At 34.3% G+C, this 24,023-nt stretch overlaps 4 protein-coding genes, 1 long non-coding RNA gene and 1 other non-coding gene across 6 annotated transcripts; 3 read left to right on the forward strand and 3 right to left on the reverse strand.

The window, feature by feature from the left end:
* The first annotated feature begins 245 nt into the window (after positions 1 to 245).
* Positions 246 to 9,227, forward strand: LOC106133598 (protein slowmo). The gene is made up of 4 exons (XM_013333386.2): positions 246 to 415; positions 505 to 670; positions 1,976 to 2,170; positions 7,507 to 9,227. Exons 1-4 carry the CDS (start codon positions 384 to 386, stop codon positions 7,798 to 7,800), a joined length of 687 nt encoding a protein of 228 aa, XP_013188840.1. The 5' UTR covers positions 246 to 383; the 3' UTR covers positions 7,801 to 9,227.
* Positions 1,964 to 3,229, reverse strand: LOC132901993 (uncharacterized). Its single transcript, XR_009656971.1, has 2 exons — positions 3,119 to 3,229; positions 1,964 to 2,235 (listed from the first exon to the last, which is right to left on the reverse strand). It is a non-coding gene; the product is annotated as an uncharacterized LOC132901993 (long non-coding RNA).
* A 436-nt stretch (positions 9,228 to 9,663) lies between the features above and the next one.
* Positions 9,664 to 10,669, reverse strand: LOC106133597 (mediator of RNA polymerase II transcription subunit 11). The gene is made up of 2 exons (XM_013333385.2): positions 10,324 to 10,669; positions 9,664 to 10,243 (listed from the first exon to the last, which is right to left on the reverse strand). Exons 1-2 carry the CDS (start codon positions 10,397 to 10,399, stop codon positions 9,912 to 9,914), a joined length of 408 nt encoding a protein of 135 aa, XP_013188839.1. The 5' UTR covers positions 10,400 to 10,669; the 3' UTR covers positions 9,664 to 9,911.
* A 2,631-nt stretch (positions 10,670 to 13,300) lies between these two features.
* On the forward strand, positions 13,301 to 16,388 carry LOC106133596 (large ribosomal subunit protein uL3). The gene is made up of 7 exons (XM_013333384.2): positions 13,301 to 13,427; positions 13,710 to 13,902; positions 13,985 to 14,153; positions 14,421 to 14,743; positions 14,922 to 15,101; positions 15,322 to 15,500; positions 16,149 to 16,388. The coding sequence occupies exons 1-7, from the start codon at positions 13,425 to 13,427 to the stop codon at positions 16,341 to 16,343; spliced, it is 1,242 nt and encodes a 413-aa protein (XP_013188838.1). The 5' UTR covers positions 13,301 to 13,424; the 3' UTR covers positions 16,344 to 16,388.
* LOC132902397 (small nucleolar RNA U43) lies at positions 13,566 to 13,642 on the forward strand. The gene has a single exon (XR_009657119.1). It is a non-coding gene; the product is annotated as a small nucleolar RNA U43 (small nucleolar RNA).
* Positions 16,389 to 17,926: 1,538 nt separating the features above from the next.
* LOC106133595 (nuclear FMR1 interacting protein 1) lies at positions 17,927 to 21,346 on the reverse strand. Its single transcript, XM_013333383.2, has 3 exons — positions 20,919 to 21,346; positions 19,838 to 20,102; positions 17,927 to 18,751 (listed from the first exon to the last, which is right to left on the reverse strand). Exons 1-3 carry the CDS (start codon positions 21,162 to 21,164, stop codon positions 17,982 to 17,984), a joined length of 1,281 nt encoding a protein of 426 aa, XP_013188837.2. The 5' UTR covers positions 21,165 to 21,346; the 3' UTR covers positions 17,927 to 17,981.
* Between the last annotated feature and the right edge of the window lie 2,677 nt (positions 21,347 to 24,023).

Here is a 24,023-nt window from a genome sequence, read left to right on the forward strand (position 1 = left end):
ATTGTAATGTATTGTATGGTTTTTAATGAATAAAAATGAAAACAATAAAAATATTAGAAAACCACAAAAAATTGTGAAAACGAAAATAAAACGACCCTATTTCTGTGTCTTTTTGGCGCGAGACAAAGGAGCGAAGAACGCGAGAGTGGATTTAGCGCCTTCAGGTGGTAGATTGTTGGCAACAGTGTTTGTCAGTGTCAGTCATTTTCGTTTCGTAAATTTTTTTATTCATTATCATGTCATTCATTTCGAGTAGTATTGTGGAGGAGTGTTCTTATTCTATCAACGTGATGTGAAAATAGATTAAATATATCTTTCCATTCGTTGAGATAAATTTTATCTTTATTAAGAACCACAAAGTACATCAATTCTACATTTTAAACATGAAAATCTGGACTTCAGAACACACGTTTAAGTAAGTACAATGTGACGCAATCTCTTACATACTTCGATTAAAACCTTTACTTGTCTGATTCACATAATCCATTATCATTGTTCATGCAGCCATCCTTGGGAAACTGTTGCCCAAGCAGCATGGAGAAAATATCCAAATCCAATGAATCCAGCAGTGATTGGAACAGATGTTGTAGAGAGGAAGGTCGTTGATGGGGTTCTTCATTCTCACAGGCTTGTCAGTTCCAAATGGTTTTTTCCGCGATGGGCGCAAGCAGTAAGTCCAAATTCCATTGTTATTTACGTTATTACTGATTTTTAAGGCAAATTTGAATTATATGTGTATGTTATATTCAATTGTAAGTAGGTAGATGTGTAATACAAAGTTGTATTATTGATTATATGAATTTCATAAAAAGAGAAGTGAAATGTACTATTCAATATATATTTTGATATAATATACATGCATATAAATGAATCTCATACTGCAATTAGATATCAATATGACATAGGTACAGACACCAGTTGCCTACAATGTGAAGATTTAACAACCTGCTACTGTAATCAAGATATTTTTAGTTACATATTATATACCTTTTTTATTTTACTTAATTATTCTTGTTCCTTTATTGTTTGACTGAAGGAAATCCCTTCATGTCCGCCATTGCAAGTGATTTATTTCTTTTATAATTATGTATGTACTATTTCTTGTAACTGTGTAAATTTCTGTGCAATAAGTATATTACAAACAAACAAACATTGTAAAACACAATTTTGTTCATTACACTATAAAATTGTCACCCTTTCCATTATGTCTCCTTGTTTTGGGTCTGTATGAAAAGATTTCTTTTAAAAAAAGGCAGACTCTATCTACTATTTTTTATTTTGTTTATTATTCGTGTATATTTTCTTTATAAAAATAAATCACGAAAAGTGCATTGAAAAAATACAATGACTAAAATACCAGATTAATTTACAATATTACAATACTTTATAATATGTTTACAAAGAACATATTATAAAGTTGTTGTTAATTAATTTGGTTATGAAAGAGTATAGCTTTTTTTTTAGGGTCAGCATTCCAAATTACATGCCCAAAATTCTTATTTAAAGTCAAAGCTCCAAAAAGCCTATCCCTTTAATCAGTATGTTAAAACTCTTCCATTACTGAGTGACTGACAAACATCACACAGCTGAAACTTCTGAGTGTAGAAAGTTGAAATTTAGTTCGAAGATTTGATACAGAGTATTCGGGAGCACTGAGAGAGGATTACCTGAAATTCCCGCAGGAACCAAATTTTTCGTTGAAGGCGGGTTTGGCCAGCCTCTAGTTTTTTATTAGATTATCTCAATGAAACAAAGCATTATAGCCAGCCAAAAGCCATTATACATTATAGTATAGCTGTACTGTGCAATGTTATTATTAAAGCCGTTGCTTACAACATTGTCTGCCTTAAAACTTTAAATTTTAACTTGTATAAAACTCGAAATTTGTCTCTTTTCTAATATTATAAGAGGAGGATTTTATAAAAAAAATATTCAAATTTGATTTCCCTTCTACATGTTCGAATTTTATTTTCAGATTATAGGAACGGCGAAAATATGCTATGCAAGTGAAAAATCAGAGGTGAACCCCCAACAGAGGCTTATGACTTTAAAAACTACGAACTTGACCTTCTGCCACTATATTGCTGTTGATGAAACAGTAAGATACACTCCTCATCCATCAGACTCTTCAAAGACACTCCTGACTCAAGAAGCAGTTGTTACTGTGCAGGTAAGTTTTTTTTTATATTTCCCTTACATTATGAAGTTCTGACATGAAAAGATTGATGAATGTGGCTGGAACAAAAAAAGGTATTCATGGATTTTGGCAAAGGGAAAAATGTAGTCTCTGCCTATGTCTCCGAGGAAGAGGATGTATTTATCTTGCTTTAAAAGTCTATTAAATATTTATGAATTTATCTTTACTAGCTATTGAATTGATACATGATTAAATTAGGCATGTAGGTACTTACAACTTTAATATTGTAGTATTTACTTCTGTTTTAGTTATAAACTTGTTCATACAAATATCAAGTTAGTATTCTTCTCAATTCATACTTAGACTGATAAAATATTTTCAGCATCAGGCAACAATTAGATAGAGTACAAAATTATCTCTTAAACAAAAGGAACCAAGTTTGAATTTCATAGCTGCAAATGACTCTTTTAAATGACTTGCATTAGTTTGAAACATAAAAAAATACAGTTATTAAACGCCCACAACATTAACATTAATAATACACTAATTACGAAAAAACTAAGTTACGTTAAGAAACCTGCAACTAAATCTAACATCCAACTATAATCCAAAAATGTAACTATGATCCAAATTGATTCAAATTTCCGTGTGAATAACTACCAGGTAGAAGGCTACATGGCGCTACTGGGAAGAACACCCGAAAGGATTACTTTTATTAATTTTTAGTAATCAATTAGACACTATTATTTGATAATTTACGAATTTTATTAAATTACCTACTAGATTCGTAGAATAAACAGAACTACAGAGCATGCCTTCGTTTTGTTTTCATTTCGACTTAACACTCAGAAATTACCCAAATCCATTCCATATTAATGGAAAAATGTTATCGGCAGTCGTTAAAGAGTTTTAATTTTAAAAGGTTGATCATCCCTGTAAAACAGCATTAATGATTTTGTTTTAAAGGAAGATAACAGTTACCTATTTATTTTTATCTGCCGACGTCACTTTAGATATCTGATAGAAATTTATCATGAAATTAAACATGTCTCGTCTCGTGTTGTCCGCACGTGCGTTTCTACGGCACATTGCCCGTGCTGGCCTTAACATTAGTATATGACCTGTTATCTAATATTGTGTACATATACTTACTAATAACTGCCACGTACTATTCTTGTAGACAGTATAGCACGTGCGTGGTAAAGTGCCAAACTACATTTTATTGTTTGAAATTCGTCATCTTGCCAACAAAACTTTTTTCTTGGCATTATATTTTAGTTTAATTGGCGTATAAACGTAAATCTATACAATACAAACTTTGACCTTTAGGGGTTGAATTTTGTAAACTCCTTTCATCACAGGAATACGTGGTAACATAAAAGTAATGTCCAAATTTCAATTTTGTAACTTCTATGGCTGGACGTAGATAAGACAGTCATCCTTTTTCTTTTATATATATGACAAATCAGCTACAACGCTACACAATTTCTCACAAATATAGACTACCTCGTCTTCTAAACAAGGCTGACTATAACTACCTACATTCCTTTCAATACTTAAAATATATGGAGCTAAATACGTAGTTCTAGCTCTTGAAAAAGAAGCTTGAAGATAGACCAGAACATTGACTACTTATTTAATTATGTATCATTTATCACCATTCTCCTACATACATACATATGGTCACGTCTATCTCCCTTGCGGGGTAGACAGAGTCAACAGTCTTGAAAAGACTGAATGGCCACGTTTAGCTATTTGGCTTAACGATAGAATTGAGATTCAACTAGTGACAGGTTGCTAACCCATCGCCTAAAAAAGAAACCCAAGTTTCTAAGCCTATCCCTTAGTTGCCTTTTACGACTTCATGGGAAAGAGATGAAGTGGTCCTATTCTTTTTTGTATTGGTGCCGGGAATTACACGGTACTACACAACCACAGTGGGCCTATTACTATGATCTTGGATTGTGAAAGGTCTTTACACAAAGCGACCCCGTAAGTCCTCCGCAACATTAAAAGAGAAACCAAACCCATATCATCATAGTTGCACATCCAGTTGCCAGAATATGCATGTTTCCTCACCGTAATAGCATCGGTTAGCAATGAAACTGGTGATATAAAAACAAGATAAGCGTCCAGACGTGCAAAAACGCAAATGGAAAAGTAGATACATTGATAAAATACATTGTACACTTTGAACCTGCAACCGGATGTAAAACACTCGTAGTTTTTGTAAAACTATGACCGCTCTACTTTTAATTAATGACTATACCTGCGTATATAAATATCGAGAATCTTTTGCTCACTTCCTCTTTAGTTGTTATTAATGTATTAGGTACCTAAAGGAATAAATGATATCATATTTCTTCTTAAAATTCATACATATGTATATATAGTCACTCTGTATCCCTTGCGGAGTAGACAGAGCCATCAGTCAGTCCAAAAAACTGATAGACAACGTTCAGCTATTTGGTTTTATGATAGAAAAAAAAGAAAATCTTCCATATCCAGCCATGCGATATACCGAAAATATTGCTGACTGCAGAATAATTGTCGAGTTAGGTAGGTATCTTAGAAAAACAAATGATCACAATTACACACTGTTAGAGGCGGGTGTGGATTCAGACTCTTAAGTAGAATAAATACCCATTAAGGAAAACAGTAGCATGGCTCATTGAATTGACATATAGGTACGTACTTTAAGTTTACGGTATACATACATAAAATCACGCCTCTTTCCCGGAGGGGCAAGCAAAGACTACATCTTTCCACTTGCCACGATCCCGATTCTTTTCGTCCACTTTTATTAAACTCTTCATACAAGCTCGTCAGTTTCGGTCGAGTACTCTTAACTTAGGTATCCCTCTGCCAGAACGTCTCCGATTTGATACAGGTTAGTACATTTTAGGCCTTCCCACTGTAACGTTCCTATGCACTCCCCTTGTATATTTGCTTAGTCAAAACTGTTCATTCATCCTCTCCACATAACCAAACTATCTAAGCTTTCCCTTTTCTATTCCTGTCACTATATCTTCTTTCACATTGGGATGTTGATTGACATTCCCTTATCACGCTGTTCCTTATCCTGTCACTTAATTTTACACCGATCATATTCCTTAAGATAAACTATGGTATATATTACCTATACTTCATCTACTTAAATTCAAAATCAAAATTTTTATTCATTTGGGACATTTCAAACATCACTTAATAATTTTTATATCATTTGGTTTCCGGAGGGGTAGGCAGAGACTACCTCTTTCCACTTGCCACGATCCCTGCATACTTCCTTTGCTTCATCCACATTCATAACTCTCTTCATGCAAGCTCGGCGGTTTCGGGCACTTTTGACCTGACCCTTCACCAGGACGTCCTTAATTTGATCAAGATATGTTCGTCTAGGTCTTCCCACCCCGACCTTTCCCTCCACACTCTCCTTGTATATCTGCTTAGTCAACCTGTTTTCATTCATCCTCTCCACATAACCGAACCATCTCAACATACCCTTTTCTATTCCTGTAACTACATCTTCTTTCACATCACAACATTCCCTACCCCTGCCTACCCCTCCGGGAAAGAGGCGTGAGTTTATGTATGTATGTATTTGGTTTCACAACTCCACTGTTGCAATCAAACCGCGTCGGTGATGACAAAAGCTAGACGACTTAATAGGTACCAATATGCTAACCGATGCATCGTATCTGAGAGGAGAATGATTGATTTCATACATGCATTGGAATATCTTCGGTTAAGAGTAGAATAAGTACTAACGACTTAGGTACTAAAGTATTAGTAGTACTAGACGTTATAACAATATAGGTACTGTGGCGTGTGGCAATCCATGACACAAAATGTTGTGAATATTGTAAAAACTACGTTATTGCATCATTTTTATAAAGGGGAATGGCATCGGCTATAAAGATTTCTATGACTAGCTGTGCCCGCGACTTCGTTCGCCTGAAATAGTTATTTTGGGTATCATTAAACCCCTTAAAGATGAATTATTTTTCCCGTTTTTTTTCACATTTTCCATTATTTCTTTACTCCTAATATGTAGTTGCAGCGTGATGTTATATGGTCTATTAAACACAAAAATAATTTTTCAATTTTTCAATATGAACCAGTAGTTCCTGAATTAAGCGCGTTCAAACAAGCAAACAAACTCTTCAGCTTTATAATATTAGTATAGACTAGCTGTGCCCGCGACTCCGTCCGCGTTGAATAGTTATTTTGGGCAACATTAAAGCTCTCATGATGAATAATTATCCCCGTTTTTTTTTCACATATTACATTATTTCTTATAGTTGCAGAGTGATGTTATATATCCCAAAGCCTTCCTCGATAAATGGTCTATTCAAGACAAAAAGAATTTTTCAATTCGAACTAGTAGTTCCTGAGATTAACGCGTTCAAACAAACAAACTATTCAGCTTTATAATATTTGCATAGATAATAGACCCCGGTGGCTATGCATTGGTAGACTGTAGTTAGGTACCACATAAAGTACTACTTATATTATCAATTTATTATCATAAAATAACTACTCCATGTAATTTGAGTTCTCACAAATATTCTAATAGAATTATAACCAGAAATATGTACCTACAAAGAAATGAAAATAAAGTTGAAACGCCTGTGCAATACTATCTAATTAAACCTATTTCACTTAAAAATAAATAATAAATACCTATAACTACTATAATTAATAAGAGTACCTATGCTAATACAAAAAAAAATAATATAAATTACCCGAAACTAACCTATCTAGTATCTAAAATCTATGCGTACTATTACTACTTAACCTAAAAATAAATAAAATAGAAACTATTAATAATTTAGAATTTAAACAAAACAACTAAACCTATTTTATAAAATAACAACAAAAGAAATTAAAATACACGTGTTATTGTGAGTCAACCATAAAAGATAGACTTATGCTGTCTTGGGATATTTTTTTAATAATTTTATATAGAATATTTCCGTTATTCATGGTTTGCTGTATCTTTAACCATTAAAGCTGCACACGCGACGGAAGCTTAAAAAATCAAGTAACTTCTCCCGTTTTCCCAACATTTCCTTTCACTGCTCTGCTCCTACTGATTGTAGCGTAATAAAAGAAGAATAACTGTACCAAGTTTCGTTAAAATCCGTCAAGTAGTTTTTGACTTTTGTTTCTATTAAGAACATACAGACAGACAGACAAAAGTTTTACTGATTGCATTTTTGGCATCAGTATCGATCACTAATCACCCCCTGATAGTTATTTTGAAAATATATTCCATGTACAGAATTGACCTCTCTACAGATTTATTATAAGTATAGTTTACTAGTGTTTGATTAGGAAGTGTTCAATAATTTATTTTTAACTTACAGGGTGTTCCTCTAAGCAGCTATATGGAGGATTTGCTAACAAATAAAATATCATTGAATGCAGGAAAGGGCCGCCAAGCAATTGAATGGGTAATAGGCAAAATTGATTCCGAAATCAAAGAACTTGCGAGCACAGCTGCTAAAAGTACTGACGAATTATTGTCACACACAAAGAAATCCCTCGACGATATAACATCTACGGCAAGACGATCAATGGACGACATTTCGACCAAAGCCAAGAGATCTCTTGATGACATTGAAAAATTCACAAAAGCAAACGCGAACCAACGAAGCTGAAAAGAGGAGTGATTCCGGCTTTGTCTAGTTTCAATTGAGCTTGTTTTGCTAAGTGCCATGGCACACAATTTAGACATGCGTTCAAACCTGATCTGTGTAATATTACTGATAATGAGCGATGTAACATAGTCTAATGTATTTATTAATTTTTGTAATAGCACAATTACTGACTTTATTTCAGGTTTAGTTAGGTTTCATTTTATAAATGTTGCTAAAACTAATGTAAAATTTGTAATTATTTTATATCCTTTCCAAGAATATGAATTTACTGTGTTTTATTTGTTATGATTTGTCAAAGTTGAAGTAGCAAATAGGAAATAGTTCGAGCGATAAATATTTTTTAAACTTTCAAAATTTTATATATTAAAAAATATTACATTCTTTTCATCTTCTCGTCCCCACAATGGACGAAAGCCAGGGTAGTAACTCTACTGTTGTGTAAAACCATATATATTTTCTTTTACTGCCAATGCTCATTTCGTTGATATTTACATGTTTTATAAATTACCTCTGATACCTATTGATATTTTGGTATTCATTTGTTTTTTTTTTAATATACCTACTAGTTTGGATCTCGAGCTTCACCGTGCCCACATTGAAGTGGCCATTGATTTATGTTTGTGCTGTATTCCTTCCAAACATCAATACTATTGAACAGAAAGTACCTACACATTAGCATTGGGCTATTCTCTAATAGTTATTGCTTCTGGTAGGGACAAGTGAAATATCAACCCTAGATTTGATATCATCTCATTGACTGGTGGTATACATACTCTTTTTTCAATTGAAGTTTCAATGATAGATAATGTATACAAAATAAATTACACAAATTGATTTAGCCTCAAAGTAAGTTCGAAACTGTGTTACAAGATACAACTCAACAATACTATTATTTTATATGAAATGTTTACATAGATAAATATCCAAGCCCCAGGCAAATCATAAGTTTGTTTGTCATCATGCTGAGGCCGTAATTCGAACCCGGGTCTTTAATGTCACAGACAATGCATCACCACAAGGCAGTTGTGTGAAAATAATGTAGGTAATTATGCACAGAACATTCATAGCTAATGGTTACGGGTATCAATTTGAGTAATGAGATTGACTCTTTGATAATTGAAATGAGGTATGACTGACAATACAACAGTTTAGTAAAAGAATATAACATCAGAATACAATAAGATTTATATTCATGCTTGCATGATCAATGCCTAAATTTATTGTACAGTTTGATAATGTGGTTATTAAAGGATAACAGGGGGTGTGTAGTTTGTAAATGAATAGTTGCTTGTGAGTGCAATGTAGAATATTTATTTATTTATTAATTACAAAAAATACTTGTGAAAATATTCTATGTCAAAACTACACTAAATGGTTTTTGTATCTTTCCCTATGTAAATAAAATGTCTAAGGTAATTTATAGACAAGTTTTTCATTTTATTTAACAATAAATTCTAGTTTTATTTTACATAAATTTTGGATGTATTTTGTTATACCAGCAGTTACAAATAACCACCCGTACATCTTTATGTCTTCAGCAGCTGTCGCAGTCACAAGTGAAAGATCACGTTTGAAATTTATTCAACAACAAGCTTTGCTTGCAGCTCTGCCTGCCCATGTTAAAATGGTACTATTTCCTTCTCTTTGCTTCATACTTTAAGTAGGTATGCAAAATTTCATGCAGATTGGCTTAGTGGTGTAACTTCAAAAAGTAAAAAACTCACTTTTGCATTTATATTAGTATATTATATTAAAAAAGATGGTACATACAAGTGAGATGTAATGTTTATTTGTACATAGCACACTGATAGATGAAATATTTCAATTCAATCCGGGGTATGTTGGCCCAAAGGGCAGTCAATTTGATAAGACTATCTCAAGGATCCCCAGAACAAGGGTGAGAAAAGGTATGACATTATGTATTTTCAAAGTTCAGGAATTATTGTCCCTCTGAAGCAGCTCGTAATTTATAAAGGAAATTATGAACACTGAACAATTGTAGTTATTCAGCATACATAAATATACAATACCAGAAAAATCCAAACAGAAGTTTCCACAGACATTTGATATCACACACCAGTTCAAAAAAACTATTAAGTTAATTAGTTGTATCATGTACTGGTTCCAGATGATGTCATATTTCCATTAGGAATTGCACCTGATGTAGTTCTGTTAGCAGCAGCCAAGTGTGAAGATTTAAGCCGATCTAGTTCATTTACCCAGGACCGCACATGCTCCAGTCTGTGCCAGGCCATCTGCAAAACTTTTTGTGATGCATATCCAGAGCCCTCATGAGGCTGGCCAGTCGACACTTGAGTTAAATAATTTATTTGATCACTGAGCTTTGATTCAACTTGATTTAGAGTTCGCAGGAATTGTGAAGTGTTAGTCTCTGCTTGTTTCTGTCCAGATTTTTCTTTGCTGAGTTCTAATAAAGTTTGAGCTGAAAGTATCAAAAATAAAATCAAAATTACAGGAATAATTAAACAATGCATCAATAAAACATAATGTTCATGATTTTACCAGCACACTGAAGACAAGTTAGAATATCCTTTTCGATATCATCAAGAACTTGAATCCTTTCCATGGGACCTCCCATTTTATAGAACGGAGATGGTTGATGTAATGCAGGTTTAAGTTGTAGAATTCTCGAAGGAGACGAGTATTTAAAAAAAATCTTTACAGCAGAAAAGACGCAACAAAAATTGCCACGCACGCTCGACTCGTGGGTGATTACAGATGATAATATTATACAATAGTGGTTATAGGTATTCTCTTTTGTATTTGACAACAACTCTAAAGAAAACAAGCGATTGTATGAAACGATACGGAATTTTTAAGGCGTTTATGTTTGAAAGACTCTTGATTTATTAAAATTTTACGGAAAACTGGCTTTCGAAATTTGTCGGATTATATTAGCCGCCATCTTTAATATGCCATGCCATGCTGATTATCAAAGTATTGACATTTCATTGAAGATTTCCAGTTTGACAAAATTGTGTTAGTCATAAAATTTCAGGAGCAAGAAGAAAGAAAGAAAGAAAAATCTTTATTTGGCGCAAGATGTAACATAACATTTTCATTCTTAAACATAGAAATAAAAATAAAAAAAAAATACATGATGCGACCAAAAGGGTTTCCACTCAGCATATGCATGTGTATGATGAAGCATTAACTTCTTTAAGATACTCACCTCAATCATCATATTCTGAAGGACTTTGGTGAGAAATTCCGGTTGCTGGCCCGTCGTGCTGTGTAGTGTGATATATACTTATAATCAAATCATGTGATGTCCAAGTCGATGTATTTGTTCAAACGTAATAAAATATTTTTAATATTGGCATGATAATAACTTATGTAATAACTTGAAACAGAAGGTCCTTTTTAGTAGAGACTAAATAGATTAACCGACTTGGTATTACATGGATCTCACAACTTTTTACGGTAGAAAGACTGAGCTGCGAGACTTGGGTTTTTTACAGGATGTTTTTGATGGCATCTCACTTCTTGAGTCCTACTTTTTGGTACCATTATATTTATTTCTTAGATTTTCGTACTTCAAGACATGTGCAATCATGTGTTTTTCATTCCGTCGACCATTTTACAAGTAATAATGTTATTCAGTTTCATGGACTAAACACACCCTTACCCACCCTATACCCTCTAATGAAAATGTTATGTTACATCTTGCGCCAAATAAAGATTTTTCTTTCTTTCTTCTTTCTTTCCTCTCCCGTTATGCCTCATATAGTAATAATACTATTATACAGTAATAATGATTCATTAACTGCAAATGTACCTGCAACGTTGTAATCCTATACATTTATATGGGATTACAAAGTTATTCATGCAGTTGGTGTATTTAGAAAAATGGACCGAAATTAAAAAATATTTAGGTTTTTCCATGATTAAGACACTAAAATCTATTCGTATTCTTAATTTGAAGCTTCTATTTTTTTTTTAATTGTTTATTCATGATCAACTTTGGATCAATTTTTGTTAGTAAAATAAAATCTTAAAAATAATGTTAGTAAGTACATACAAAGACATACAAAAAACATTAGATACACCTGTTCGTTCCTCAGAATGTGTATCATTGAGCAATGATTCACATACTGAAAATTTACATGGGTGGCAAACCTCAGAATACTGTTGGAGCTGTCCCGGAGCCTGCTCGCCAGGGATGTGCACCGATTGCGCATGGTAGAGTAGAAACAATCCACACGTGCCTCGGCTCGGCGAACATCCCCGACGCGCTGCAACGTCGAGACAACCCCAACAGCACCCTGAAGGCATCATTGTACTGGACCCGCAGGGCGCTAAATTGCTTTTTCGTATATTGCACCCATAGACTGCTCGTGTAGAAGGACATACAATATGCTCTAAAGAGAGTTATTTTAATTGGTCTAGAACAACGTGCAAATCTACGGGCTATCATGTTAGCACGCATCGAAAGCGCCCTACGTTCCCGCTCAATGTCTGCATTATCCTTTAGATCGGAAGTCAGCCAGTGTCCCAGATATTTGAATTCATAAACTGAAAGGGAGTCTTATTTAGTTTAATGTCTGGAACAGAATTCGGACATTTCCTTCCAGCCTGAAAGACCAAACAAACACTCTTCTTCTCATTATATAATAAGCCTGCTATAAGTGCCTTGGACTTTTGATGATCGGCGAGTCAGTCAGTCAGTGAGTGACAATTTTCAGAAATTTTTAATAAGTTGTCATTCTTAAACTACTGCTTCAAATTGACTGAAATTTTAAATATACCTGATTTTAATAAATTCAGGCTTCTTGTTTTATCCACAACAAAATTATAGGGGGGTCGAAAATAGCCTGAATTGCTTCAAGAAAAGGTTGGTACGGCAGTGCCGCTTTTTTTTTGCTCGACTTAGCGAGGCACTGCCTTGCCCCCGGATAAAAGCATTGTTTCACGAAAAAGCCGAATAAATGACAGACTAAGATTTTAATTGAAGGAAAAAGATTATTGTGTTCCTCTATAAGTAGGCAAATGTTCAAAAGGCTCAAGCAATCAAGAGAAAGGTCGATGTAAAAGTGAGTGACAGGTTATGGAGCAGCTGGAAGAATATAGAAAGAAGGAAGATATGTGACAGGACTAGAAATGGCAACGCTTGGCTTGGTCGTGTGAAGAGGATGAAAGCGAATATACAAGGAGCATGTAAATGGGAACGTTGTAAAGGGATGATCTAGATGAAAGTAACTTGATCATATCTGGTCCCTCCTGGTGAAAGATAAGATCAAGACTACCCAGCCGTCGATCTTCCTTAAAGAGATTTAAAAAAAAATACGAGCATAAAACGAAAAATGTATGAAACAATCGTGGCAAGTACAAAGACATAGTGCTGTCTACCCCTCTGGGAAAAAAGTGTGTTTTTATTTTAGCGTTTATAAGCACTTACCACAGATTTAAAAACATAGGTAACTTGCGCTTACGCGAAAATAGGTCTCGGTCTCGGACTCTCCATTAAAACTAGTCCATGCACATTAATACGTCTGTCACCCGCTAGCAATTTTCTGTATTGCCAACTGTAATAAAAAAAAAACAAGAACGAAAGCAAATTACGACTTCGATATCGGCCATTTTCGTTGCGGTTGTCTTCAGACATGGTAAGTGTTCGGTCTCCGAAATTTAATTAATTGTAATCATAGTCATCGTTTTGAATCTTATAATAAAAATACATTTTTTAAGCAAAACGATGTCTGTTTGCAAACTAATTCTGATTATTAATGTAAATGGTGTTTCAAGTGATGAATAACCTATCAAATAAATCACGGTTAGAACCTGATTCAATGTGAAGATTTATCTAGGGCGGACTGATGTATTATTTTAGTAAGTCGTTTTGTAAATTGTTTTGGTTCATACATTAATCTAGTCATCAAAAATTTCAGTCGCACAGGAAATTCTCTGCACCCCGCCATGGGTCTATGGGATTCTACCCCAAGAAGCGGTCCCGTCGTCATCGTGGTAAAGTGAAGGCATTCCCCAAAGATGATCCTAGCAAACCTGTGCATCTAACCGCATTTATTGGTTACAAGGCTGGTATGACCCACGTGGTTCGTGAACCTGACCGTCCTGGTTCAAGTGAGTGCATATTAAATCCTCTATCGTATTTTATAACTATTTCATTTCATTATGCACATTGAACGTTAATTTATTTCATCAGAGATCAACAAGAAGGAGATTGTGGAAGCCGTAACTATCATCGAGACACCACCAATGGTGTGCGTCGGAGTAGTTGGTTACATTGAAACTCCGCATGGTCTCCGTGCTTTGCTCACTGTGTGGGCTGAGCACATGTCGGAAGACTGCCGTCGTCGCTTCTATAAGAATTGGTGAGATTTTATGTTTATTCCTGTATTACCAATTTTTTATGATCCGTTTAGTGTGTAAAACTGTCTTATTATTTTCAACGGGCTTGTTTATAAATATTTAACTATATATATACATATATAACTAATTCTCTCAAATAGCTCTCCAATCTCTGATGAGAGCATTTTGTCCAATGTGCCACAAGCACATTATTACCAAGTGGTCTCCGCTCAACGATGAGGCTACTTGGTTTTTCTTACAGAGACAACTTTGATATGTGCCCTTAATAGGTACAAGTGCAAGAAGAAGGCCTTTACCAAGTCTAGCAAGAAATGGCAAGATGAGCTGGGCCGGAAATCAATTGAAAAAGATTTCAAGAAAATGATCCGTTACTGTAGTGTAGTCAGGATTATTGCGCATACTCAGATGAAGTTGCTGAAACAACGCCAAAAGAAGGCTCATATTATGGAGATCCAGGTCAATGGTGGGACTATTGAAGATAAAGTGAAATGGGCTAGAGAGCACTTGGAGAAACCCATCCCAGTTGATTCTGTATTTGCTCAAGATGAGATGATTGACTGCATTGGAGTCACAAAGGGCAAAGGATACAAAGGTAATTTGTCTTTTTGTATACCATTTTATTTCAAAACAAAGTCAGTAAAACTAAACAATAAAATGTCTTAGTTTAATTATTTTGTCAATTTGTAATATAAGTATTTAAGTTTATGTAAATTAAAAAATTATTACCTATTACTTTTTGTCATCTTATTTTAATTTGAATAAAATTTCAGGTGTGACTTCACGTTGGCACACCAAGAAGCTTCCACGTAAGACCCATAAAGGTCTGCGAAAGGTTGCTTGTATTGGAGCATGGCATCCATCAAGAGTGTCCTTCACTGTAGCTCGTGCTGGTCAGAAGGGCTATCACCACCGTACCGAGATGAACAAAAAAATATACCGTATTGGACAAGGTAATTATCCCCTATTTTTTTTTTTATTATGATTGCAGTAAGTTTGTTTTTTCTACACTTGTGCTTAGTAACTTAAGAAATGTATGATGTCAAAGTTTATTGAGTAATTTCTTCCTTCAGTAACCTTTTCAAAAATCTAGAAGAAAAAGTTTCTGAACCTTAAGTATCCCTGTTAATATAATAAAGACTGTCTACTAATAGAAAAATTACCTTCTTCCAGGTATCCACACTAAGGATGGGAAGGTTATCAAGAACAATGCTTCTACTGAATATGACCTGTCTGAGAAGTCTATCACACCTATGGGTGGTTTCCCTCACTATGGAGAAGTAAACAATGATTTTGTGATGATCAAGGGTTGCTGTATGGGACCTAAGAAACGAGTCATCACTCTTAGAAAGGTGAATTAGATTTTCATTCATATTCATAGTTTTTAAAAAAACATTTGCCAAATCAGCTTGGAATCACTTGTGGCAATGTGGTTGCTTGATTTGGGTTACTAATAATAAAAAAAAAACAAAATAAATATATACGGACAAATTACACAGATTGAGTTAGCCTCAAAGTAAGTTCGAAACTTGTGTTACGAGATACTAACTCAACAATAATTATATCTATACATATAATTTAATGGTAAAAGTATTTTGTCTGTACATTTAATATTTTGACTGAAACAGATAATTTTTTTTTACAGTTTTGTCCGTCTTCTGACTTTCATGATTCATTTTGATGATGATAAATTTGAAATTGATGATTCAACTCGAAATTTACGCTAAGTCGCGGGCAACAGCTAGTTTTGTAATAAATACTTACATAGATATACATCCAAGACCCAGGTCAATCGGAGAAAGTTAGTTTCCCATCATACCCTGGCCGGGGGCATTCGAACCTGGTACCTCCGGTGTCACAGACAAGCGCACTACTGCTGCGCAACCGAGGCCGTCAAATTATTTTTATTACAAACGTTCAATATTAAAATTTGGTGTTAGTGGTAAATTAAAGCAAGTGAAAATTTCGGCATTAAATTATTAATTACTTACATATTACAGTCGCTCCGAGTTCACACCAAGAGGGCCGCTCTCGAGAAAATCAACCTCAAGTTCATTGATACATCGTCCAAGTTTGGTCACGGTCGCTTCCAGACGCCGGCTGACAAGGCCGCCTTCATGGGTACTCTCAAGAAGGATCGCATCCGGGAAGAAGCTGCAGCCACCACCGCCCCTGCTGCAGCTCCTCAATCCTAAATAAATAGGATTAAAATAACAAATAAATGTAATTGACATTACAAAGCACGTGTATTTCTGGTATACCCTACCTACCTGTTAATTTTTAAAATCATACATTGTAATACGTTTAGTATATCCCTTGTGGGTAGACTTTTGCAGCACTTTTGAAAAAATTAAGGCCACAGCTCATGGTTATTTATGTATTGTTTAAGACGTAGATACTTGCTGATATTCGAAAATGTTTATTACGTTAGCTACATACAATTACAATTTATTAAAAAGACCTTTAGGACCTTAGATCAGGTTGGGACTTCCTACCACAACTCGGGAGTACACAATATAGAGGCTTGGACCTCAGACCACTAGATCTTCAGTCGAGAGATGCAGTTTACGAAAAGACCTACCCTTTCCTTGCGGCGGGCGTCATCTTTTGCCTTAAATTGGTTTCCCGCTTAACGAGTAGAGCAACTCCCGTCTGTAACATGAACGTCAAGATGACTGAGCCACCTCGCAAAACACAAATATTGTCGAACCAGCCCTTAGTACCTGGTTTGTACCTTTTGGTACCTATATCAAAAAATTTTGTACCTCAAAGAATTCAAAAATATCGATTGTGATATGTGGTTCCTCTATCTTGACGTCAAAATGGAGGAACCACCTTCGTTTCTTATAAAAAAAACGTATACCGTCGAGATGACCACACGGACACTTAGTACCTGGTTAGTACCTCCCAAGATCTTATCGCTATAATCGTTTTTTAAAGCAGTAATAATTAACAAAAAGAAAATGACAGAAGTGCCTGTGATTAATTATAGCAAAATGTATTAAACGAAAACTTTACTTCAAAATAGTTCTAGGCGTTTAGGATTTAGTTCAAATTTTATTTTCTGAAAAAACTACTTTAAAAAACGATTATAGCGATAAGATCTTGGGAGGTACTAAGTGTCCGTGTGGTCATCTCGACGGTATACATTATATTTTTATAAGAAACGAAGGTGGTTCCTCCATTTTGACGTCAAGATGGAGGAACCACATATCACAATCGATATTTTTGAATTCTTTGAGGTACAAAATTTTTTGATTTAGGTACAAACCAGGTACTAAGGGCTGGTTCGACAATATTTGTGTTGCGGGGTGGCTCCGTCATCTTGACGTTCATTCTGTAACGGCGTAACCTTTGTAGTAGGAACCTAACCCGTGTTGGATCATATGGTTACACATCCAGGTGCGTGCCTGAATGTATAGGTTTCCTCATGATATAACTTCGAAAATAGTCATTGGTACATGCCCGAGGTGGGATTCGAACCTGTGCTTGTTTTAGCGATTCGGCCACCGATGCACCACATTCGGATAAATGTTTCTCGTATGCCAGCACCCGAGTTGTCTGTACCTATAATTTTGAAAACCAGGTTCTTTGTTGAAAACTTAATATTACGCCGCTTCTGAATCGCCAGGAGGCATTGATGCCGCCCTCTACAGAAAAACATCTTTGTTAGGACGTAATATCTCGCCCATCGTTGTGCAGAATTTGGACCTCGTACAGAATCGCCCGTACAGTACAGAGACGGCGGGATAAATGGTCCCGCATGGAAAGTGTTAAATAATAAAAAAAACTTTATTTATTATTAAAATATATTAAGTAACACTAGTAGGTAGCTAATTTTCAAAATAATTATTCTTGACAATATGCCTTACGCATTGTAAAATAACATTCCTCTCATGTCGGACTTCTTTTTGCAGTAACTTTTGAAGAAGTGTTGATGGTACTTTGGGTTTAGGTCTTATATGTGAGCGCTTGTTTTCTTTAACAGGAATATTTCTTCTTGGGGCTGGTTTAGAAGTTACATTTATGTTGGCTGCAGATTTATTACTAATTAAATCTTCATTAACCTTGACCACAGTGGCTTCTTCAGGACCACTATCATCATCACTTTTGTCATTCACATCTACTTTGGGTGTGTTAATTTTTTGTATATACTTTGTATCTTTATTATCTTTTATAGTCAAATTGTCTTCTTCCTGAATACTTTTTGATTTAGCTTCTGTATTTTCTTCATCTGATGATCCATAATTACACATTAACGAAGTTAAAGCACCACAAAATGATGTCATCTTTTCAGTCTTTACTTCTTCAATTGAATGTAATGTTTCACAATCATCATATTCTATATCAAAAGTGGAATCAAGTTGTTCTATTTCTTCATTAGAGTCACTGTCTATATACATATTTTGAATTCCAGCAAATGGTCTTAGTTTCCTAGTTTGATTTGAAAATGCAATAGTATTAATGTTTTTTGGTAGTGCCTCAATTTTAGATTTATCTTTTAAATGATTAGATTTATCGAAATTATTTTGTTTGACATGTCTTTTTAATTTGTGATTATTACATCCATCATTGTAATTGTTCTTTCGTTTCATTGAAAAACCTGTAAAATTTTTTGTTAAAAAATTAGAAATCATTTAATCTGCGATCTGAGGCTATGCTCCCATGGGAATTTTGAAATAAAAAGTACTCTATCTGTAATTCTAGGTTATATTCTACCTATGTACTAAATCTCTATCTCTAATTTATGGATAGTTGTTTGACAGCTTTGAAAGAGTCTGAAAGTGGATTGATTAAGGAGGAATGAGTTACTCGTCAAATGTCTGCTCTATGCCGACGATCAGGTTAGACTGGCGTCACCAGCGGAGGAGTTACAGGAGATGGTAAACTGTATGCATGAAGCTTTGAAAGAGAAAGGAATAAAAGTGAACGTAAGTAAAACTAAAATACTGGTTTTTGAAATGGAGAAAGAAATGACAACATGTAATATTTTGATTGGAGGAGAAAAAGTTGAGCAAGTGAAGAAAGTTTGTATATCTAGGATCAAAGTTTACATCAGATGGCTAGTGTGAACAGGGAACATGGTGAATGGAGCTTTGCATGCCTTTATGAGCAGTCAGAAACTATCCAAAAAGGCTCGACTGGCTGTGCATAGGGGCGTGTTGGTCCCGACATTAATGTATGGGAGTGAAAGTTGGGTATGGCAAAAGAAAAGAAAAGCACGAAAGCAGAATAAATGCAGTGCATGAATGAAAGCAGGTTGACTACGCAGATATATCTTGATCAAATTAAGAGTGTCTTGGTAAAGGGTCAGGTCAAGAGTACCCGAAACCGCCAAGCTTGAAGAGAGTTATGAATGTGGATGAAGCAAAGGAAGTATGTAGAGATTGTGGCAAGTGGAAAGAGGTAGTCCTTGCCTAACCCTCCAGGAAAGAGGCGTGATTTTATGTATGTATGTACTAAATCTCATCAAAATCTGTTTAGTAGTTCTTGCATAAAAGAAATACACTATGAAACATGAACAAGAAATAAAGCCACATAAATCCTTACAAATTTATAATAGAATAGAAAACATAACAAAATGAAAATTCATAAAACTAGCATAGTACCTAAGTTTACTACAAATTGTTAACTTTTAATCTGATTTTGTATTAATAGTGATCTGACAATATAATTACAAAGTACATACCTTTCGAATCATTTTTCTGAAACCTGCCTTGACAGAGCCCCATTTTTTCACCCCTCTCAATTTTCTCCTTTGTTTCTGCTGATTTTCTCTCTATATTCTCTTTAGTTGGATACTTTTTCTTTCTTTCTTGTATCCATTTTTTTATTTCTTCAGGGTTATCCAATTTAGCTATTCTTTTATATAAACCTGAAGAATGTTGCATTTGAATGTGTTTTGTAATAACTTTTGGATGAGCAACAAATTGACAACCATCAATATTACATTTCTGAAAATTAACAATGATAAAAATCAATTTCTACTTACTCAATTCTTAATATTTAAAATGTAAAAGCTTGTATGTTTCTGAAATGCAGAAACTTTTAAACAGATGAACCATTTTTACAGCAGTACAACCCTGAGCATTAGCGAGATTGAATATAATAATGTAAAGGGGAGTAGGTAATATATAATATGAGGTAGACATTCTTTATATTTTACAGAAATTGGCATTGCGAAATAAATTTGGCAGTCAAAAATTAAATTGTGGACATTCTAAGATTTGTTAATAAACATGGAAATAAAATAACACAGTACAATTTTGTATAGAACAAATTGACACAATGCAAAGATATTTACATTATACAATACTAACTCAATGATACTTTATTGCTATTATAAATAAAAATACATATGTGTGTGATGTGTGGCTTCCTGCCAGAAACCGCCCCATTAGAAAAAAGACCACTCTATCTTCACTGACAGATGTTGTAAAAGGCTTATGAACTAGGGATCTTCTATTAGATGATGGGCTAACAACATGTCACTATTTGAATCTCTATTCTATTATTCAGGCATACATAACAGCTGAACGTGGTCTACCAGTTTTTTCAAGACTGGACTTTGTCTACCCTGCAGGGGATATAAATTAAATGTGATTTTATGCAGGGATGTGTGTTTGACAACACCACCCATGCGGGAAAAATGGTTTTAAATTAAGTATAAATGGTTAATTCCAGACCTACCAAGACAATCTTTCACATCTTGGTTTTTGGTTGGTCACTACAAAATCAATGGCAGATGTAAAAGTAAAATAATTTCAAACCTGATGTTGTTGTTTATGTCCTTCAAGTTGCTGCAATGTTTTGAATCCTCTGTCACAAGTTTCACACCAATGTTGTTCAGAGTTATTGAAACCATGCTGATATCCATTATACTGCGTATTTCTGTTTTGATGCATTTGTTTATTTTGAGGTGGTGGATTCCACTGAAAACTGGGATGTTTATATTCTTGTTGTCTATTGTACTTAACGAAGGGTTTGTTATTAATTGCGCCAGCAAAATGAGTCATAGTTAATATTTATATAAAAGAAGAAATACGAAGCTTTACGAGACGCTACAACACAAGATAAGGCGTCTGAATACTTTATATAAAATAATATTTGCAATAAGATCGCAGAGAATTACAGTTAGAGATACTAATAAAAAGTATTTCAATCACTCTGTGAGGTTACCTAGGTTATGAGATAAGCAGTGCTGTGCTGCCATACCCAAGTTTCCAAAAGGTACACAATTAGCGCCAAAATGTAGGTAATTGTGAGTAAAAAGGTACATAAATTATTTTTATTTAAACTTGGGATTTGTAGTTGACGGCAAAAAAAAGGTCGGCGAACATTTTCTATCTGATATAGCTACGGACAAGAAATTATGCGCATAAAACCTGAATTAAGTACTTAATACTTACCGTTCTTTTTTTGTACGACCGGACCGCAAAAATGTAATAATAAATAAACAGGTACACATGACACATTGGAAGCTGTAGAATAATTGACCAATTCTCCGTAAATTATTATTTATTCTTTATTCAATAAAATTATACAGTGACTTGAGTACCTATGTGACAAAAATGAAATATTCCTTTTAAGATAAGGTGTTAAAGCTAGTGTGAAAGTTGCATATCATCACATTCTCCCAAGGTTTTCGAGAAAGATCGTAATCTTAAAGATTAGATGGTGGACATCGGACTTTAGTCAAACGTTGCAGTTCAAATTAACTGGTTCCTGTCCTTCAGTTATTGTCCCTTCATTTGACTCTGCCGTATCCCAATTAGTAAGATGAATCAGAGTCAATCTTCTGTATTAGACGAAGTTCCCATTCGGGTTAAATGCCTGTTTAAAACTATTAAATCTCGTCCATTCTGTAATCTTATGTGTGAATGAAGGCTGTTAGCTTCTTATAATTGTACTTCTTCTACAAGAGGGTCATATTTACTTGTTGTAAATTTCTATCAGTTGTGGCACAAATTTTTGGAAAAAAAGAGGTATTTTTCCTAACATACATTATAAGATCAAAAATATACTGGGACGCTACTGTAGGGTTGTTTATTTCCTTAAAGAGTTGTCTTAACGAGTCTCTTGGTCCTAAACAGTAAATTGCGCGAACGGCCCTTTTTTGAATTATAAAAATAGTTTGTATATCAGCCTCACTACCCCATATAGGTAAACCATAAGATAAATAACAAGCTATGAAAATAGCTGAAATAAACAAGCCTAGCTGTAGCTACATCTGTCAATTGTCGGATCCTCCTAACAGCATAAGCGGCAGAGCTCAGTCTATTGGAAAGTTTAGAAATATGAGCACCCCACTGTAGCTTTGCATCTATTATAATTCCTAAAAACTTTGTATTTTCAACAAATTCTAATTTCTGGCCTTCCAGTATTATGTCAATATTGGCCTGCCTTACGTTTGGAAGGGTAAATTTAATGCATTGGGTCTTATTAGCCTTTAAAAGAAGATTGTTGGTTGAAAACTAGATAGTTATGGCCGACAGTATATTATTAACCGAACTACGAGTAACATTTTCGCTATAACGATCAAATTTAAATAATAAAGAAGTGTCATCGGCAAACAGCACCACCATAAAAGGCAGGTCATTGACATATGCTAAGAAGAGGAATGGTCCCAAAATTGAGCCCCGAGGAACACCCCCATTGTGACGATTGATCCGTTTGACTTTACTCCATGCCATTAGTTCAGTTGATTTGTGGTCAAACCCATATTCTTGTGAACATACCCCCCCCCCTCCCCTGCGTCGTAGATTTGAGTAACAAGTGCTACTCCCGCGTCAGTGCATCTGTTGCATTTGATTGATCATCATCTTCTCAAACACCTTGCTCAAAACTGTCAATATAGAAATAGGTCTATAATTCCCAAGGACTGTTTTCTCCCTTTTTTGAATAAAGGTATTAATTTGCTACATTTAATTAAATTTGGAAAAATACCTTCATCAATACATCCACTAAATATAAAAGCTGGATCAGATGCAATAATAATTAAATTAATAAAAAAAAGAAATTATCAAAAGCATTTACTATGTCCTGAGTTTCAGAAATATTTTTGTTACCGGAAGCTATTTTGTTAATTCTGTCGCTATCTTTGATTTTGCCAGATTCTTTATTAATAACGTTCCATGTTTCTTTAATTTTATTTGGTGCGTTGTTTATTTTACTAACCTTTAACCGCTACGCTTAATTTAGTTGTCGTGCCCCCAGCGCTAGGCTAATTAAACGACAAATAAATACATACAACAAATGGAGATGTTCAGTATTACCTACCTATAGGTATTGATATTTCTTTCGAAATTTTCTTTTCATACTATTTTAGGTAAATATCACGTAACAGATAGATAGAAAGAGTTACTTTGTTATTTATTGTAATTTTATTTCCAATAGGTTCCTCGGTAACACAATGAAACAAAAGCATATAAAAAAAAAATTGTTTTGAAAAGAATTACGTAATAAACTCATTTATTTCTACAGTAACAATTGCTCTATTTGTTTTATAATAAATAAGTAAATATAAACGGTAGTAGTTTAATTTATGTGGATTTTTGTGTCAGTCAATTAGCCTTGGCGTTGGATATCAATACACTTTTCCATAAATACTATCAGTAATTTCTTTAACTTTAGACATTAATTTTAAGTCTTCTAATTATGAAACTTAAGTGTACCTACTTCATCATCTATTTATCACATAATGACACCTATTTTTATATTCGTAATACAGAATCTATCAAACAAAAAGGCAGATTAAAAGGACAGATATTTACGGTCATATACCATTAGTATATGACCGTAAATATCCGTCCTTGGCGATTCGAGCACGAAAATTTTTGGCGGATTAATCCGTTCTTGGCGGTTAAAGGACTAAT

The sequence above is a fragment of the Amyelois transitella genome, chromosome 2 (genome assembly GCF_032362555.1).
Source record: "Amyelois transitella isolate CPQ chromosome 2, ilAmyTran1.1, whole genome shotgun sequence".
NCBI lineage: Eukaryota > Metazoa > Arthropoda > Insecta > Lepidoptera > Pyralidae > Amyelois > Amyelois transitella.

What these genes read in the sequence shown, in the direction of transcription:
- LOC106133598 (XM_013333386.2), top strand. Translation starts at nt 384, where the DNA reads ATGAAAATCTGGACTTCAGAACACACGTTTAA. An exon ending in ACTTCAGAACACACGTTTAA is followed by an intron (nt 416 to 504) that starts GTAAGTACAATG and finishes TTGTTCATGCAG; the next exon opens with CCATCCTTGGGAAACTGTTG. An exon ending in AAGCAGTTGTTACTGTGCAG is followed by an intron (nt 2,171 to 7,506) that starts GTAAGTTTTTTT and finishes TTTAACTTACAG; the next exon opens with GGTGTTCCTCTAAGCAGCTA.
- LOC106133597 (XM_013333385.2), bottom strand. Translation starts at nt 10,399, where the DNA reads ATGGGAGGTCCCATGGAAAGGATTCAAGTTCTTGATGATATCGAAAAG. An exon ending in AACTTGTCTTCAGTGTGCTG is followed by an intron (nt 10,244 to 10,323) that starts GTAAAATCATGA and finishes TGATACTTTCAG; the next exon opens with CTCAAACTTTATTAGAACTC.
- LOC106133596 (XM_013333384.2), top strand. An exon ending in ACCTGACCGTCCTGGTTCAA is followed by an intron (nt 13,903 to 13,984) that starts GTGAGTGCATAT and finishes TTATTTCATCAG; the next exon opens with AGATCAACAAGAAGGAGATT. An exon ending in CGTCGCTTCTATAAGAATTG is followed by an intron (nt 14,154 to 14,420) that starts GTGAGATTTTAT and finishes TGCCCTTAATAG; the next exon opens with GTACAAGTGCAAGAAGAAGG.
- LOC106133595 (XM_013333383.2), bottom strand. Translation starts at nt 21,164, where the DNA reads ATGACTCATTTTGCTGGCGCAATTAATAACAAACCCTTCGTTAAGTAC. An exon ending in GACATAAACAACAACATCAG is followed by an intron (nt 20,103 to 20,918) that starts GTTTGAAATTAT and finishes GTTAATTTTCAG; the next exon opens with AAATGTAATATTGATGGTTG. An exon ending in TCAGAAAAATGATTCGAAAG is followed by an intron (nt 18,752 to 19,837) that starts GTATGTACTTTG and finishes AAAATTTTACAG; the next exon opens with GTTTTTCAATGAAACGAAAG.